Source organism: Boleophthalmus pectinirostris, unplaced genomic scaffold (genome assembly GCF_026225935.1).
Source record: "Boleophthalmus pectinirostris isolate CB_2022bp ecotype Guang Dong unplaced genomic scaffold, ASM2622593v1 HiC_scaffold_21, whole genome shotgun sequence".
Lineage (NCBI taxonomy): Eukaryota > Metazoa > Chordata > Actinopteri > Gobiiformes > Gobiidae > Boleophthalmus > Boleophthalmus pectinirostris.
Window position 1 is genome coordinate 14,203,692 of NW_026571175.1, and position 19,763 is coordinate 14,223,454.

A 19,763-nucleotide genomic window follows, 5' to 3' on the forward strand; every position below is an offset into this window, starting at 1 on the left:
TGAGTCTAGAGAAAATATTGGTCAGTACATATGTTCTGCACCAGCATTGCCCATCCCAAAATAAGTTGAAACATTCACATTGAACTTTTGAACTCTTGTTTGAAAAATGTATTGACCCAGAGGCCCGCCCAAGGTTCTGTCTCTAAAGAAATCCTTGGTACTGTTGCCCTGAGCACGCTTTTGGGTTTGTTTTTGATTCTTAAGGCAAGGCAAAACAAGTTTATTTGTAGACAATTTGTACACAAAATAATTGCTGTACAGGATAAAAAATATGTTAAAACATACAAACATAATGATCAGAAAATGTACTTAAGAAAAAAGTGTAGAATTAAAACAATTTTTTTTTTTTTTTTTTTTTTTTGTAAAACTCAAAATCACAGCAGTAGTTGCCTCTTAGGGCTCAACAAGATCATTTATTTAACCAAAAGAAAGTAGAAAATCCAACAATGCAACAGACATTGGACAATGACAGACAGGTAGAATAAGACACTTTCAGTCATATGTACACTTAAACAAACCTGTTTTAGCCTTATTAAACATCTTCAGGAAGACTGTTCCAGATTTTAACTGTATGAAACTGAAATGACTGTGGGCACCAGCAGGAAACAGGTCCCTGAGGTCTTCACAGTGTGAGATGGTTCATATGGCACTAACATGTCACAGATGTATTTTGGTGTTAGGCCATGGAGAGACTTTAAAAAAAGCAGTGAGAGTAGTGATACATTGGTGCAATTCGGTTGCCTGACCAGGCAGGCCTTTCTCAATTCTGTATGAATCCAGGGGCTGGAACTGGACTGGGACTAGAACCAAACCACAGAGCAGCCTTCAGTTGGTCCAACCACAGCTGTTAATTTGTAGCATGTGAAACTTCTTTTACCTGAAACAAGTAATAGTTTGGTGCATCTCAGTCCTTTGTTTAGATTTTTCTCCTATTTTATGTATAAGCAGCCTTGTTTATATTTGATGTGAATGGAGCATGTGTCTCTCTGATTGGTTAAGCCGCCTGTCAATCATTCCCTGTTGAAATCAGGGTCTGGCTCCAGATCCACTTGCCTCTGTAAAGTTTCTCAAAGCGTCTAATTCTAGCTTAGCCAGCCTGGCGCCACCTAGTGCCTCCACTCAATTTCATTTCTCTCCAGGGACTAGGTCAGGAATCGGAATACACTAGATAGTTTCCAAGAACCCCGGAAGTTGTAGGCTGCGCACCGGCCAATCAGCAAAGAGCTGTGAAGCCATGATGGGTCCCTTTTGTGGTACAGTACAACAGTAAACAAATCGGTCAAGATGAATGTTGACAAAGACATACATTCTGGCAACGATTCCTGAGATTGAGGATTTAAAGCCGAAACAAAGAGAATGTTTGGTCAATTTTAAGGGGAAAGATGTTATTGCCCTTCTTCCTACGGGATTTGGTGCATTACATACGTCAAGACCAAGTAGCAGCGATTGGTTAAATGAGAAAAGTACATTACCATTACCTATAACTCAAGTGGTTAAGTCCTCACTACTAAGATTTCCCTGTGCAAAACATTGTACTGAACAATGCCTATGTGTGTTGGGGATTATTGGAGAATGACGCAGAATGTGATTAAATAAACCATGCTTAATACATTGAGAAGCTGAGAAGCTTTTAAAGTGCACTGTGAATCCACTACTGACCCTCTTATCTACGCAAAGCTTTCCCACTTCTCATTTTTGACACTTTTGAACTTTTGCTCATGCATAATCAGAAAACAGAACAAGATCGCACTCTGGTGAAGACTTTTGCCACAATTTAAAGTTTATGTGCCAACCAGCAAAACACCCAATACAGTGGCTTAATTTGAAGTCTGCTATAAGTGTCCTGAACTCCTCACATTATGTTTGTGGCTGTGCGTAGTCGTTATGAAGCTCGCACACTAAGTGAATCTGATTTGCTAATTAGCTCATCCTTTTAGCTGCATCCTCCTACTCATCCTCTCCTATTACAGCTCAGCCCATTAACTCTGATAGGCCCCATTCACACACATACACACACACCACATATAACCCCATCTAATGAAAATGATCAAATGTGTTTTCCTCACATGAAGATAGTGCATTATGTTACTGCACAAGCTGCACTTTGAGGGAACAATGGGTGCATGGCCAAGACTTAATATTGTTTTACCAAGAACTAAGAATTACTTACAGGGTCAACTAATAATAATTCTGTCAACTGAACAGACGTTTTTAAGACCAAATACTTTTTGCTAAACATCTGAGTTGCTTTGTCAGTCCTGATAGGATTCTGCTAAATCACTGCCTTAAATATCTGTCTGAAGGAGGAGCTCACAACACTGAAACTAACACACAGTAGTTTTTTAAAGCAGACTATTATGCAAAATTTACTTTTCAGAGCTTTTAAACATGTTATAGTTGTTTCCTCTCACCATTTACTCACCCAAAGTTGTATTTGGAGTGTTTAGTGCTTGTTTGAGCAATCTTTAATTGCTTATACTCAAGACGCCATTTTTACTGTCATACACCCACGGCTCTGTATTAACTTTATTCTCCAATTTTATTTTCTTAATCTGTGATATGCGCAGGATTCTGCAGTGTAGCATAGACATTTTATTAAGTTGTTTTATATCAAAATTGCAATTTAAAATGTCCAAATTATAACATAATGAAGCGTGGATGTTGTAGATTGTAGCTATATAGCAAACACAAGCACAATATGTCTTCTTTAAGATAAGGACTGTTATTAGTCTATCTAGTTTACCTACCCAGAACTGTAAACTGTCACTGACTGTCACTGAATTTAGTTAAGTGAACTCCTCAATTCAGAGGAGTAGAGTTGCTTTTTCACTTCTAATTTGGCCGGGTGGCATCACCAGCTTTTCTCCATGATGACGTTTATTGCCATACCTTTGCCATACCTTTGCCATACAAACAGAAAGCTACATAACACAAATTTAATATATATTTAAATTTGACTCCAGCACTAGATAGAGATCATACTTTATTATCCCGAAGGAAATAGACTTGACTCCACTTGCTATGAAGCCCAGAAATGTACTGCACTTTGATCTGGTGATGAGATTTAGCAGGTGCATCTATAATGAATAAGCCTCCACAAACCATTAGCAAGTGTTTATTTTGGCAGCAGCACTAGGGGTCTGCTTAACACCACTGTAAAGAAGCGTACAAGCTAACGTGAGCCAAAAGTGTGTGCATGCCAGCGATCTGTCACATAAGCTGTGGAGCAGAGGGCCTGGCTCAAAGCTGAAGTTTCAACACAGGAGTATATACAATGGAAAGCACTCAGCCTGTCTGTCTAATCCAATGTGGCTCTTAGGGAACAAGTGAGTAGAACACTTATTTCTCCAAATAAGAAAAACACAACGTTGTATTTAATGTTTGTATGATTGCTATTTTACTCTTTTTGGATGAAAATACTTGATACCATTACGCTTTATTTATAGACACAGCTATTATATTCCTTAAGCAAAACAATAACAGTGCACAACAGCTATACAAAATGTTCTAAATTCAAAAGCTGAATAATGTTGCTTGAGATCCAGAATACACACTTTTTCAATAATTTATGAACATGTGCGTGCATGATTGACAGGTGGATTGGCCAATCAGGAACACATATTGTCTGTCTTTAGTAATACAAATGTGGCTGTGTACGAATAAATTATTGTGAGAAATTTAAAATTACAAGACCCAAACAGAAGTATGTACAGTATTTATTGTTAACCGAACCAATGACTTTGTGGAACTTGTGGCTCTTCTGTTGGTATATTAACTTAAAACTACAACTTTTTTCACAGAATAGGGACTAAAGTGGTCAAAAGTAACAATATTCAGATACCAATAAAGTACTGAAAAAAGCAAATATGCATAACATTTTAGAATATATTTTGGATGATCTTGATCAGAAACAAAAGATCACATGTTGGAAAACTACTAGTTTTTTTGTACTAAAATTCTGAGGAAATAAAATAAAATAAAAATTGATATCAAGACTTTTCTTTAGTATCAAAATCAAGTTTTAAAATTTTGCCTTGTGACAACCCTAATAGAGACTGGAAGCTTGCTTACGTTTGAACAAGCTTTATATTTAGTGACATTACATTCATACAGACTCCTCATTCCCATGTAAATCCTCACCATATCAGAGTACACTCTACCGACCATCCATCACTGAAATGTATGCAGCGAGCAGCTTCACGGTAGATCTCCACAGACAGATGAAGACAAGCTGCTCCACCACCGGCGCGGTATGAGTTAAAGCACTGTTCTCACTCATACAAGTGTTCATCCATCAAACAGGAGGCCATTTGTGATAGTCAGATATTGTTGGCTGATTTATCTGCTCTATATTTACATCTGTGGAAATACAGACTAGAATATCTCTATGGCAAAACATCAGATACACTGTAAATAAACAAAGAAGGTACTGTATATACATAATTATCTGGGTTATGGGCAGACAGTGGAAAATGGATTAAAAAGTTAGTTTAAAAAGTGCATCATAAAAGGTTTTGACTTGACAAAGCAACACATTTGACTGGTCTTATAGGCAGCTATAACTTCTAATGCACCTTTTTTATATGATATTTCTGAAGAGAGAATGAGGAAGTGCCCAGTTAGAATGCTAGTTGCTGCGAGGATTACCATGACGGCAAACTCCGTAATTTCTATTGTATTACGATTTGCTTGCAAAATTAAGAAATATATACTGTATATACATGGACATGCCAACGCGTTCCAAATAGGAAGTGAGTATGGGCACACTTCTGGCTCCATCGACTCTGGCTCCAAGTACTGAAAATTCTTTGTCCTTCTTTCCGTAACTACTGCTGTCATTTTGTCCTTAAAATTTTCACATTAACCCGCTCTACATGATCCTGGTATTTTTATTTGGTTATTTTGTTAAATTAAGATATGAACATCAATAACAGACAAATCAGCCGCCTTCTTCCCCTGAGGTCGCTCCCGTTAGTGTTAGCAAAATGTTTGATTGACAGCTTTGCCAAGTGCTTGCTCCCTGCCAAACCAGTGTGGACTTAGATCCTGATTGGCTCTTTGGTTGCTAAGATACTTGGCCCCAAATTTCCTCCCATAACTGCTAGCCTAAATGAGCTTAATTTGACTTAAGACGAACGTTATGGATGACATCTCACACTCACTTTGTCCACTTCTTTACACAGTCTAAGTATACACCTGATCCGTTATAGGCCAAAATATCAAAAATAGGTCAAAACATCACATTAAAAATGATTTGAATTGCTATTTTGTATTTATATTATTTTACATATCAAACTTGACCAACTTACAAGTAACTATTTCTGAGCCAGATAAGCACTCTACTAAAGATTTCCCTTTGCGCTATTTGCTGACATTCTTTTTTAGCTTCAGTGACAACATCAAAAAATTGACTTCACACATCTCCAAGGCTCTCCCTTCCACTGAACAAAGCAAAGGTTTTCAATGAGACTAAGATATATGACCCACGGACTGCATGCTCAGGTCTAGCAAAAGATTAAATCAGAATCCACACTTATTTGTAAGATTGCCTGCCACAAATATATAACAAATGGGTTTGCAGTTACTTCACCACACACACTACCCCCATTCAAACCACTTTCTACATATTTTCCCCTGTTTAGCAATTGGCTATTTATTCAGGTTGGTGTCACATCCACATAGGGGACTATAATGTACGCTATTATTCATGATTGCTTATATGCGTCGCTGTTGGTAATTACCTGTCTCTAGAGCCAGCCGCTCAGCACATGCATTGACAAAGCCATTGACTTCAAAGTTCTAATACTCTCATTAATAAACATTTATAAGTAGAGTCGCTCCAACATGGGAAATCCAATGTTTGAAACAATTTTAGCCTCAGATATGAAGTAGGGCTCCAAGGTTAGTTGTAATCAAATCGAAATCAAAATTTGACACAATTAGCAAATCGCTAAGCCTGCAGTTTTGAAAGTGTCATCATGTCCTCTACAGAAGAAAACAGTTAACCCTGGAATTTAGCTCAGTTCAAACATGTTGAGAAATGTGATTCTTAATTTAGTTTGTCAGTTCATGTTTCAGTCTTTTTGTCAGTTCATCTGGATGCTTTTAAAATCCTCTTTTTAATCCATGAATTGCAAATCTAATCTCAGTATTTGTCAGGGTATTTTTTCCCAAGTAGTTCAGCCCTCACATGAAGCACTCAAGATGGGCATTATTGACTGTGGAGGGCCCAGGGAGTGGAGTGTGTCAAAATGTAATCTAAACATGTAGAAGGTTAGGTCCCCAGAGAGGCCCTTTCAGTGTGGGCCCATATGTTCCCATCCATACTGAGAGGAAGCCTGCGTGTGCCTGGAGAACAGAGCTCAGAGCTGTTGGTTCTGTGATTAGCTGACTGGTGGTGGTTCAAATGACTCACATGGGGTGTTATTATGTTGTGTAAGCCCGAGGTGGGAAGAAAAGAGTGTCAGTAAATATAATATTTGATTTTCAAATTATATGAATTCATGATTGATGATCAGAATAATGCAGCATTAATATTATTTTAGCATATATTCTGAACTTTACGTTACTGCCAGGGGCACTTTGACAAAGGTGTTGCTTCCACTTCACAGCCTGGACTGCATACTTGAAATGCACAAAATATAGTTTGTGAATTGCACATAAAAGACTAAGAAACAGTGCTAAAGCAGTAAACGCTGTTAAAGGAGCTGTACCTGATTTTTACATCACCTCTTAAATGTGAAAAATGTGAAAAACATAGTTCAACAGTCAGTTGTCCAAAGTTATTCCTCACTTACTTTATGCGTCCTGAGCATCCAAATTATTCACCACTATGAGTTTTTATTTACTTAATGCTAACAACAACCAGCATGATCACACATATCTGTACTGGAGTAAGATCAATTTTGCTCAGATACATGGAAAAACAACATCAGCTACATGGCCTTTAATTTGATGTAAAAATATATATATATTCCTATCTGAATGATACAAGTATGTTAGAGAGTTACAGTCTTCCACATTTGAGTTGTGCACATACAATACCAAGATGCAAGTAGTTTACATTAAGTCTAAATTATACATTATATTACAGGCGGCATTGGCTCAGTGCTGAAAGCATTCAATTACCAACCCACAAGTTATGTTCTTGAGCAAGACATCGCAACCATCTTGCTATCTATGATGTGTAAAAGAGTGATTGTTAGTGGCTGGGCTGAAGGTGCAAATTTTCAAAATAAACAGACTAAATATTGGCATAAGAAAATTTGATTTGTTGCTCATTGTATTATCATCAACGTCTAAAAAATGACTACTTAAAAAATATATGCAGTAAGTGACATTTATACTCAAAAACAAGTTGCTTGAGATGAAATTATTAAAAAAATAATAATAAAGATTTGTGCCACAATAGTTTTAACAAAATCTATGGGAACTCTGGCCTATGGGAGATTCAAGGATTTATTGTCATTGTCACAAATAATAATGAAATTACATTTAGAGCATTAATTTTTTGCATGGTTAGTGTAAACAGTATGAGTGCAAATACTGGAATAGAAACATATCAACTACAACATGACATAGGCAGAGGTAGATATAGAAAGTACATAATGAATACAGTGTAGTGCTTTTAGATAGTACATGTTATTACTTGATATACAACTGTACTGTAAAGGTTAAAGAATTGCAAGTCACATAGTAAATAAAATGTGAATGGGACTGGTACAAGGCGTTCAGTAAAATGAGACTAGACAGCAGGATAAATCCACATCCATGGGCATTTAGCCAACTAAGCTGAACACGTTATTACCAGAGGCAGCTCTCCTCCTGACACCCAATGAGAGAGTGCAGTGGCACACATGCTCATCAATATATCTCCTACTTAAGATGGGTTTGACTAGATTAAGCTGTGATGAGTCCTCGGGGGATTTGTGGCTGTCTCAGCAGTCAAGCCTTGAACATAAATAACTCTATATGGCTACACAGAGAAGGTCTGTCCATGTTGTGCACTGAGAAACTTCAATACCAATGTACTTTGTGTAGGGAATCTGTTCCATTACTGTCTTCAGATGTTATATCTTTGTTTTATGGAGTAAAAAAAGCACAATCAGGGTAATTTGTAAAAGTGAAGAACTGTTTTTACTAATGCTAAACTGTAACGCTCCAGTACAAGGATTGTAATAGCTCTTGTGAGCTTTAAGTCATGTTAGAATGTTCCTCCACAAAAACATACCCAAAGCTGTGTTTTGTTTCCTTCTCACATGTTTGAGTAACCCTTTATTATTAGTCTGTCTACATCTCCAAAACTCATAATGCTCTGTTCCATCTTGTGATGTCACAAAGCGTTATGAAGTCAGTAGTAGTTATCAAGTGGCAAGTTACCTTTGTCATATCAAATGTGTGTGAGTGAAACAAAAATCAACTCCAGGTATGTTTTTGATGAGGAAACAACATTATAACATAGATCAGAAAATAGCGCAGCTTGCGCTCCTTCATATGCATTGTGTTTTTCATTCACCATTCATTCACACAGCACGTTCATACAAGGTGAAGTATCTTGCTTAACACAACAGTGGTATGCACAGGTCTGAGTTGGGACTGAACCATCAACCTTTGGGTTAGTGAGCGCACTTACCACTGAGCCACTGCGGACCAATAATGTTGCCAGTTATTTGAAAATGTGTCTTGCAATTTCTACCAATTTCATGGAAGATATTGCAAACTTGTGGCAAGACCCTACCTCTAAATTCACACAAAATATTTAAGTGCAACACTTTTCCTTATAACATTAACATGATTTTTTCATGTAATTAAGTAAAATTAGTTTTGCCCTAGTACAGATGTATGAATAGAACTTCTTATGATCAAAATGAGACTGCTGCGTGCTGTCTGCACAGTTACCATGCTAGTTGGTTTTAGTATTAACCATGATGGCCAAATTTCACTCTGAAAATGGTAAAAATCCATTAGAAACTTATTGGGGTCATGACAATTAGGAATGCATTAGTAAAGTGACAAATAACAGCTGCAAAAAAGTTATAAATGTGTGTTGTTGTTGTTGTTTTCACTTTCACATTTATCACCATCACAAAATCACCATCACATTTATAATATACAGGTAATATAAATTGTTGGTTAATAGATCTTATTCACCTGTCAGAATTACATAATAACCATTAGCAGGTCATTCAGCCAAAACACGGTGTCAGTGTTCGTTTTTGTCTTAATTTGTACAAAATGGATCTTATTGGAAAAACACTGTAGAATCTCTCCTTCAGCCAGTTATTGCCTATATATTTCCAGTATTACCACTTACTTGCAATAATTGTCGGCCCACTGCGTAATGAAAGGTTGAGGTTTAGCTGTTGGAGATGCACAAAATGACTGACAGCTGTTTTCTTGCATAGTCTAGACACACTCACGTGCACACACACGTGCACACACACACACACACACGCACACACACGTGCACACACACACACACACACACACACGTGCACACACACACACACACACACACACGCAAGGTTGGTGCTGAAATATTTCCGGTAAAATAAACACTAATGGTTTCTGCATGCCCAAGCCAATCCCAGCATGCATTGTGTGTGAGGAGTAGATTGACAGTTTTGAGTAGAATTTGTTTTTTTTGTTTTTTTAAATTGTGACAAGCCACATGCCCAATTAAGTTTGGAGTTTTCTTGAAAATAAAAATTCATGCATCTTTGTTTATATTTAGCACATAAATACTGAATCTAAAAAAGTAGAACAGTAGATTGCAGGGAGTTTTTTCTAGTCGCCTCTGGCTGCCAGTAAAAGTGAAAGTGGTAATATTGCATCACCTGTTCTAGAAAAAATGCAGTTTTAACTAAATATGTGTTTGTACATTAAACCCATCCTTAAATGATGATTGGTCAGGCTGTCAGAAGGAGCGTTGGTCACCAACAGTAGCTGGGAAACCTTGTCTAGATTTTGATCCAAGATCTTGGGTTAGAAATCCCCAGAGGATCTGCAAATTTTGCATAAACCATGTTTTTAATGAGGGAACAACATAAAACATACATTTTGCATGAGCCTTTAAAGGTGCACTATGTAACTTTTCCACCACCTGCCTGTTTTGGCCCAGAACAGACTTCTTTTTAAACAGCTCTTAGGTCAAAATGAGCCAGATGTGCTGTTTCCATCTAATTATGAAGCATAATGCTGATGTGCTGTTAGCATGCTAGTTGTTATTAACAATGGTGTGATGCTCAAATGCTGATGTGGTTTCTGAGTTGTGAAAAGTGCTTATAAACTGATTGTGGTGAATAATTATGATGCAAGGAATGCATTAGAATAGTTAGGAATAATTTGGCAAACTGTTGCAAACAGTTTGAATTTTTTTTTTTTTTTCACAATCAGGCACAGTGCCTCTAATGAACGCAAAACTGAAGGAAAATGTTTGTTTTTTAAATAACAGATATTCTCAATTCAAGTGTGTAAAAACTGAAATTTGGACAATTGGAAAACAAGCCCATAGTAAGCAGTAATTGTAGGGCTTGGGTTGTGCAAATGAGCGTGCTGAACAAATAAGTTTGGGAGGCACAGGGCCCAGCGGTGCTTGTGTATGCTTTACATGGTTGTCTGGCACTGTGATAGGGTCAGTGTCCTCTGATCACTCACACGGATAATTGTGTGCTTTTAATTTGATCCTCTGAGCGGGACGAGCGGGATTGGAGCACTCAAGCGGAGATGTGTAAAAGGAATAAATAAACAACTAAGATATACAGTTTTAAGACAATGTATGTATTTGAAAGCGAGAAAGAGTATAAAACACAAATATGAAATTTTATTTATAATCTTTTCTAATTAAAATTAGTTTGTGTTTCTTCAAGAAATTTGTACATGTTTTAGCGTGATCTTTGTTCTCTTATGTCCAACACGCCATATTGCAGATCAACTCCCATTTTCAACATCCCTGGTACACACCCACTTCTCTGTACTTTCTTTGTTCTCCCATTTTATTTTCTTAGTGAAATGTCGGATTCTAAATTATAACACAATGATCCACGGATGTCATCAATTACAGTAGACACCAGTAGAATATGTCTTCTTTAAATAATGAGAAATCAGTATTAATCATTGTTGGTGGTGAGGTTGCGTTGGCTGATGCTTTTACTGCTGCAGTGGAGATGGGGCAGATGAAGGTTGTAGCAGTTTGTGAAATAACAGGATAAGGGAGGGGACCGAGACTGTGTTCACATGAATGGATTGATGAGCTTGAAAGGTGACTGATTGTGAAGCTGATGTTATGACTGACTATTTGTATCATATTTCTGAAACAAAATAAAGTCCATTACTAAATGAAGATGATATTTATATACAACATCAGTGTTTCACATTTTTGTCTTTTGTCTTCTTTTGAGTCAGTTCTTAATTCTGAGAGCTACTTTAGTCATATTAAGTTCTATTTCAGATTTTAGACCTAATTTAAACCTGTTATAGTCCTGTTATAGACCTGGTTTAGATTTGGATTTCATGCAAATAGTTTGAGAATCATTGATTTAGATTAAATCACATTATCCTGCCCAGACCATTTTGCCTAAATTTTCATAACTGCATTTTGGAAATCCACACAGATATAATTTTGGAATCTTTTACTGCAATTCTTCCAAAATCACATTCGTTTTATAGAGCAGTGCACAGTATGTGACTGTCAAACATAGTGGGGTATTTGCATTTGCAGTGAGCCAGCCTGTGGGCCCCTAAACTCATGTATTTGTTTGGCTGCACTAGAACAGAATATGACCATGTGGTTAGAGGGAGGATTTAGCTCTAGTTTGAACCAAGGCTGGCTTTTCTCCACTCCATTGCTTTTTACTGGAACGCGCTAATGTCCCGGAGTGTTATGGGAGTTTGGAGACTGAAAAGCACATTTGTCAATGCTTAAAAGCCCAAAAAGCCCAATAGAGACTGAATGTTGTGTAGCTTTAGCAAGCCACAGAACTCATCTATAACTGAGCTAAAGGGAAAGATTTAAATAGTCTATGGGCTGGTTAACTTTTGGATGTCCATTTATGTGGTTGGTGTTATATGTGGAATTGTCGCTATAAAGGCTACTGAGTATGGCTATAACGAGACAATGCATTGGTTCAGTTAGATTAGTACTGTTTTAGTCAATACATACAAATACTTCTGACCTTAAAATATGTGTAGAATCCCTCAGTCGTCCAGGTAGAGTCCATGGCAAAGGAGAAATTCAATTTGTCAACTGGACAAACGTTAATTTAGGTCAAAAATGTTTCGCAGCTCATCCAAGTTGCTTCTTCAGTTCTGATCAGAATGCTGGTGGATACTGCCTTATATCTGCCTGCAGTTACCTCCTCCCTGCAGACTTTACAAAGAGAAATGGAGCCATATCCTGTTTCCCTGATTTCAGAGGGCATGATTGAGGCGGATTAACCAGAGAGATGCAGAGTCCATTTGTGTCAAAAGCAAACATGACACAGCGCAGATTTTTACAGAATTAACAATCGAAGCACCAAAATATTACTTATATCAGGTAAAAGAAGTTATATATTTTGTTCTGAATTATGTGATAATTTTGGAGAGGAGATTCTTCTTCTGCATTTGAGGGACACAAATTAGCGGCTGAGATTGGATCGTCTGAAATTTGGACAGAGGTCTTTTTTAACCCAGTCTGGTTCCAGTCCCTTCTGGATTATAACAAAATGTAGAAGGGACTGGCTGGTCAAGCAAAGAATGTACAATAGCATGTCATTTAACTTATTTCCACGTCTCTCCTTAGAGACATATTACAGGTCAGATGGGAGATCAAACTCCTGTAATTTAATAAATCTGAAAAAGATTTATTCCACGATATATTTAGGTTTAAAGTGGAACATTCCAACCACTGAAATAACATCTCCATGGAGACAAACAGTGGTGGTGCTTGGTTGGTGGTGGTCGGTCGCAGAGAGGAAAATACATCTAAATTAGTCTGTGCCGTGGCAACTGAGAATACAGAGAAAGTGAAATGCATTATTTGACACATCTCTCTCTCTGCAGTTTGGCTGTATGATCTAACTCTCTGTGACAGCAACACAGCAACAAACGATAAATAAAATCAAACATTAAAAGAATATAGATTTCATGAATAGAAAAAAGTAATTATAATCATTCAACTTGGTCCCTGGTAACCATAAACTTATTTCCTTGGGAACCAAAATGAATTAACATGAAATTCTCGATATGATGGAGTAGCCCACATCTTCCCATATGACAAAATGGATATGCCAGGAAATTATGAATACCATATTACATCTCACACATAACCGCTCGATATTGGATGTGAGACATAAATAATGAATAAAGCTTGAACACTTTGACCAACAGTCTTTTTCTAATAGTACCCCCTTGAGTTAGTTTATCCATTCATGATTTGCTTGGACTTTAATGGTTTGAGCTGGTCCAGGCCAGTATCAGTCAAATGCAGCAGTACAATAGTTTTAAAAATGCATGAGATGTTTCCAAGAGCAAGGCTTTGTTCTTTAAGTCAGTCAGTTGGAATGGAATGTCTTCTGATGACCCTCTGAGCATTTAACTAAACATTTAACCTCCATAAATATATAAGGGAAAGGAGCTCGTAAAAGTTAACATAGTTTAAAGAAGACCTGTATTAAAAGCTTCCAATTCAACTGGACAAATGCGAGTAAGTTGGACGACTTGCTACATTCATAGCTACAGAAGCACCACTTCAATTTATTATTATTTTTTTTTATATAAATAATACTTAGAATTATATATTTCTAACATAGTGATATTATACTGTTGTAAGCATTATTTGGTGGGAAGAAATCAAATACATTGTAATTTATTTTTTCTAATTACCAGTACATTTCTAATATAGTTGTGTTTATTCTTTACCACTTTCGAGTATGGAGGTTTAATGAAAGAATATAGAGTATAGGGAGTAGGTGAGCTGATTCTACTTAAAATATAAAATACATCTCTCTTATGTTCTACATAACGATTCTGCTGAGTTTAAGACTGAATCTACAACCTCTTAGCTATACAGCCCTGCTCTCTCCCCTCCCCGCATCCCAACAATAAAAATTAATAATACTTAACCAAATGCAAAATGATGAAATGCTCTTTTTTCTACTTCCCTTCAGGGGTGACTTAGGCTTAATAACCTCGTAATTTCTTATAATTGTATTTTCAAATATTTATGAGCACCATTTCAGCAGCTCAGAAAAACACATTAACCTTATAGCAGGATCTTTATACATTAGGAAACAAGAAAGATTTACTTGTGTGTGCTGTAGTTCTTTATGGTGTCTGGTTTGATTACTAGGAAACATGCATTTATACATCATTTGTGGACAAAGGCTTGTCAAAGCTTGATCCCCTCAGATCTCAGAAGCTAAGCAAGGCTGGGGCTGGTTAGTACTTGGATGGGAGACCACTGGGAAAATCAGGTTCCACAGTGGAGTGTTATTGTGTCCTTCACCCACATTCCCTAGTATGAAAGTGATGGTGGAGTGATGGTGGTTGGCTGGGTGGTGCAGATTGGCAGCCTCGCTTCCATCAGTCTGCCCCAGGGCAACTGTGGCTACAATAGTAGCTTACCACCACTGGGTATGGAGTGAATGAATAATGCTCTGTAAAAAGTGTCTTTGTGATATATGTCTGTGAAAAGCACTTTACAAATAAAAACTTACTTACTTAGTGGAACCAGCTGTTTCCAAGTATACATTATGTGATTACAATAGATTTATGGCACATGGACAAGAGAAACTGACACAATGGTTGCAATTATTTTGAATGACAGTATACACTTATGTTGGTTGATCCTCTGACCCCTGCTAATAATGCTTTGTCCAATTAGGCAACTCAAATGAGAGCTGGCAGAACTAGGGAGAAGCATCAGGTTTTCACAATCAATATATAAATATGAACACTTGTGACCTACAATAACCTGTACACAGGGACTTTCACCACAAGCTTGGAGGTTGATGGTTCAGTCTTCACTACTGACATTGCATGCTGCTGTTGGCTTTTGCAAGACACTTCAACCCTTGGTATAATATATTCAAAGAAACTGGGATTGATTGGTGTTCAGAGAATGGCAGGCACATCTGTATCAGTTTTCTCCTACTGCAGCTGAGAATAAAAAGCTGACAATGATCCCAAACATGCTCTGCTTCATGCTTCTAAACCCTTTGAAATTTCTATGATATACTAATTGAACTTTTGTATCTCAAAATCTGCATATTTTGGTGTCAATCCACCCATATGGAGTAAATGAATAACTTATATGAGTCACTTTTGTCCCAATATTACTATATACGTGATTGAAACTCTGACATTCAGATAACTGTCAGCATTTTTAGAATTCTAAAAATCTAAATGGATGTATTTTAATTATGATTTTTCTTTATCTGACTCACAAAAATGCCTTCTTTGAATGATTTCACCATGTCTAAACCAGATCCACCCTCTGTTCTTTACTTAACCCATGCCTTGATCTTCACTCAGCAGATGACACAATCAAAGCCTTGTTTTAAGCCTCACTAGTCTGCTCCTCTTTGTTCCATGGAGCATCCAAATCAGCATTTTGTTACTAGATCAAAGTCTGCAACCCACCAGTCAAGCTCGCAAACGGTTTCTTAATTACCAACTTCACAGTTCTTATCTCAACTGTAAGCTATCTTTCTCCCCGTGGCACATGTCCTTATCCTTGTGTGTTTTGTCTGTTGCAGGGTGAGTGCTCCCAGAAGTGCCATAACATCTTCGTGCTGGAAACCGTGTGCGTGGGTTGGTTCTCCTTGGAGTTCGTGCTTCGCTTCATCCAAACCCAGAGCAAATGCATGTTCCTGAGGACGCCGCTGAACGTGATCGACGTGGTAGCCATCTTACCATACTACATCACGCTAATCGTAGACACTCTTTCCGTCGGCGGGAAAAAAAGCGGATCCGGAAACAACTACTTGGAGAAAGTGGGACTGGTTCTCAGAGTTCTCCGAGCGTTGAGGATCTTCTACGTCATGAGGTTGGCGCGGCACTCCTTGGGTCTCCAGACGCTAGGTTTGACGGTCCGACGCTGTACGAGAGAATTTGGTTTGCTCCTCTTGTTTCTTTGCGTTGCTATGGCCCTGTTCGCTCCGCTGGTTTTCTTAGCCGAGAGTGAATTTGGCGCCAAGCAAGAGTTCACGAGCATCCCTGGAAGTTACTGGTGGGCTGTAATCTCCATGACAACGGTGGGATATGGAGATATGGTACCGAGGAGTATTCCAGGACAGGTGGTGGCACTTAGCAGCATTTTGAGTGGTATCCTGCTAATGGCGTTCCCAGTTACGTCCATCTTTCACACGTTTTCGAGGTCCTACGTGGAGCTGAGGGAGGAGCAGAATCGTGCGTTGAGACAAAAGCCGGACTCGCAGGATTCGACCAAGTCTCAGAACAGTGAAGACTCACAAGAGACTGACAGTTATCATGGGATCATAGAGCCCCAAGTAGTACACAGGAGGAAGTCTATGGCAGTTCAGAGGCAGCAGAACTGAAAGCTGGAACTTAGCAGAGGACTTACAACATGATGATAGCAACAGAAGTAGTACAGTTCAGTTCAGTAACACTGTTCAGTAACACACTCCTGGACAGCAACATTTCTGAGTACTCAAAGTCACCAAAAACGTGTTTGACTAACTTGTCTTGAATGAAAAATGAAAAATCTGTTTTAGGTAAACTTTGTCATACATACCAAATATATACTATTTTACTTTATAATTTTGACATGACTTTTTACAGTTATGTCCAAGGTAATTTATACATGGCTTGTTTTATCCATATTAATAATTAAAAAAAAAACAGTTGTGCTGAAAATGCAACCTCCAACTGATAGATCATGAGATAAACAGTTGACCATGAAATTACCATGCCCTGATCCCTGATCCTGAGCCAGATTCTTCTTCTTTTCTTCTGCTTCTTTTCTTCTTCATCTTTCATTATATCATTATACCTGTAGAATCTGAAAACCACCCAAATAACGTGTACAGCCCTGAACTGAACTGTGCTGCTTGGTTAACTGGAGCTTGTCTCGACTCCAGCAAAAGGACGTGAAAATGCACAACAGGATGATTCTAAAGGGAAATAATCTCTGGATCTATGCTTGGATTGTGTAAAGCACTTCAAAGTAGATCTGCTCAAAGACTTTTGTGAGATTTTTGTCGCAAAGATGACTTTAAAAGACATTACCAAACCCGCCAAGGTGACTGCTTCAGACACAAACAATAACTGTGATTCAGACTTGAGCCAGGTCAATAGAGAATGGACACTGCTAATGAGGATCCACAAAAGAAAACAAACAATATATTCAAGCCCAAATATTTGCCGACCTTTAGATGAATGGTTCATATTACCTGTATGCCAGGCTAATGACTTTGATAAAAGATTTCATATTAAGCCCTACACAAATAATGAGCTAATTTAACTAGCTCAAATGGAAAGAGTAGATTTATTGCACACCACCACAAATTGCAATATGATATTATTCAGATTACATGGAGAAAATCTAATCAAAGGGTGGCAAGTTTTGGAGATATTTGATTTCCCTACTGGGTTCCACAGTGAGAACTGTGTGCCACTAGTCCAAAAATCATCTTAAGGTGTTCAAGATCCTGTCAGACACCAATTCAATGAAGCAAGTTGTAGAACTGATTCAACTGAATACATTTACCAAGCAACCATCAGCTATAATAAATAAGATTGAAGATTGAAGTGAAGATGACATATTTTGCAAGTACAACTCTGATCCTAAATGAATCTCACATTAGACATATACAAAAAGAATTTATTAATCCTGCCTGAATACTGACAATAATACACCTTCCTAAAGCCACACTGTGTAACAATATTAGACTCCAAAAAAAAAAAAAAAAAAAAATTACAATAATAATTCCATGTTTTTATTGCATTAAAAACAAAAAAACATGCTTCCTGTGAGGGGGCTTGGGCTCCACAATCCTGGCACTTATTTGGCCTGGAGGAGGATTTTGTTCTGCTTGTCTCTATGGAAATGTTCCCTGTAACCTTCGAAGGCCAGGTCCTTCGAAGGTTACAGGGAACCCTCAAATTGGGACACGGTTAATATCTCTGTGGAGAATATTCTGAAGTGTGGTTTTAAGTTTCCATGGAATCATGCAGATGACATCTCACCTCCAGAAAGTTACAGGGTGTTGTTTTAATTCATTGCCTACTATCTAGCTTGGAAAGGGCTTAGTTTTACACATCAGAAAACAATGGGCCTACTTTTTAAAACAGTCCCAACAAGCTTAAGACAGTGGAAACTCCTAACTTGAATATGGATAAAGTTTACTGTTTGTAAATTCTGTTTTGTAAAGCAAAAACTCTCCATGTGAATCAGTGCTGAGTAACAGTCCCCATTGATGGAGGCATGCTCTTGAGGACAAGTCTGAATCACAGTGCAGAGTGAATGAGACATTTAACAGCATGAGAATAAAAATCACTATATCCACAACATGTAGTTTTTACAGAAGCTCTGTGTTACATCTATTGTTTCATGAGGAGTGAATGGAGCCATGGAGAATAGTTTGAATAAAACTCCTACTCGAAAGGATTTGTGCAGTCGGTCATGAATCTGTAGCCTGAGGAGAGGGCTCTTTTGCAAAAATAATAAAGATTCTAATGAATATAGTCCCTGTGGAGTTGCTTTGATTTCACTGTTTAATACAAACTGCTTGGGAAATTAATTTTCTTTTATGCATAATATGGATACTGCACTCTGTGGGACATTTAAATGACTGAAAAAGAAATCATTAAATCTGATTATAGTTATTGTTCAGCTATAAAACTTTTTGGATTAAAGAAAAAAGTCCTATATTGTACTCCACAGGTTTATAAATCAACACAGCTGTTGCTGTCAAATTGTTTTGGTGAATTTATGAAAATTAATTGATGCCGTCTGCAAATAGTGATGCATTTTATGCAGTTTAAAGGGCTCATATTAAGTTATTTTCTGATGTTACAAGGTTGTTTCCTCATGAAAATCATACATGTTGTGTTTTGTTTCATTCATACGTTTAACACACAAACCTTGCATATTCAGTCTGAGATCTGCTCTCAAACAAAAAATACTCTATTCTACCTTGTGATATCATGTAAGAGCCTCACTGTCTTTTTAAACTCCATACACCTTCACCACAATCATTTGGATAATGTCAGCCCTGGGTCAGCCCTGGGAAACGTGAAAACTACTGCTTCATGACATCACAAGGTGGAACAGAGCATTTTAAGCTTTAGAGATGGGTTAAGGGTTACTCAAACGTGTGAATGAAGCAATGAAGCAAACACAACTCCATGTTTTTGATTAGGTAACATTATAACATATCTTAAAACTAACTTTTTGAGTAATATAGGACCTTTGAGCAGAATTTAAAGATGCAAAATGTAACTTCTCCAGTGGGGGGAGGGGATGGGGCAATCAAAACGGAGATGTTGTTAATTATTTGTCTTGCATTTATCCTACTGTTGTTTTTATGGTCTGAAAATATACAGAAAAACAAGCACTCCTACTATGAGTGGGCATTATCTCCACTGAGTGAAGCATGCTGTAGACCCCTCACCAGAAAAGTTACTCTGTGCACCTTTAATATTTGTGCTCTTTATGTGGGAGCATGGTTTTAAGTTTCAAAGTCCTTTTTCATCCTGCTTGAACTAAACTAAATGAAATAGGAACGCCACTCATAACATTTGATCCAAAGGAAAGCTCC

General features: G+C 37.6%; 1 protein-coding gene across 2 annotated transcripts in view; it reads left to right on the forward strand.

The window, feature by feature from the left end:
* Positions 1-18,610, forward strand: part of kcng2 (potassium voltage-gated channel, subfamily G, member 2) — a 34,511-nt gene extending 15,901 nt beyond the window's left edge. For both annotated transcript variants that reach the window (XM_055157399.1, XM_055157398.1), the window contains exon 3: positions 15,738-18,610. In XM_055157399.1, the coding sequence (XP_055013374.1) occupies positions 15,738-16,538 (801 nt within the window). In that variant the 3' untranslated portion in view covers positions 16,539-18,610. The remainder of the gene's footprint in view (positions 1-15,737) is intronic.
* The last annotated feature ends 1,153 nt before the right edge of the window (positions 18,611-19,763 follow it).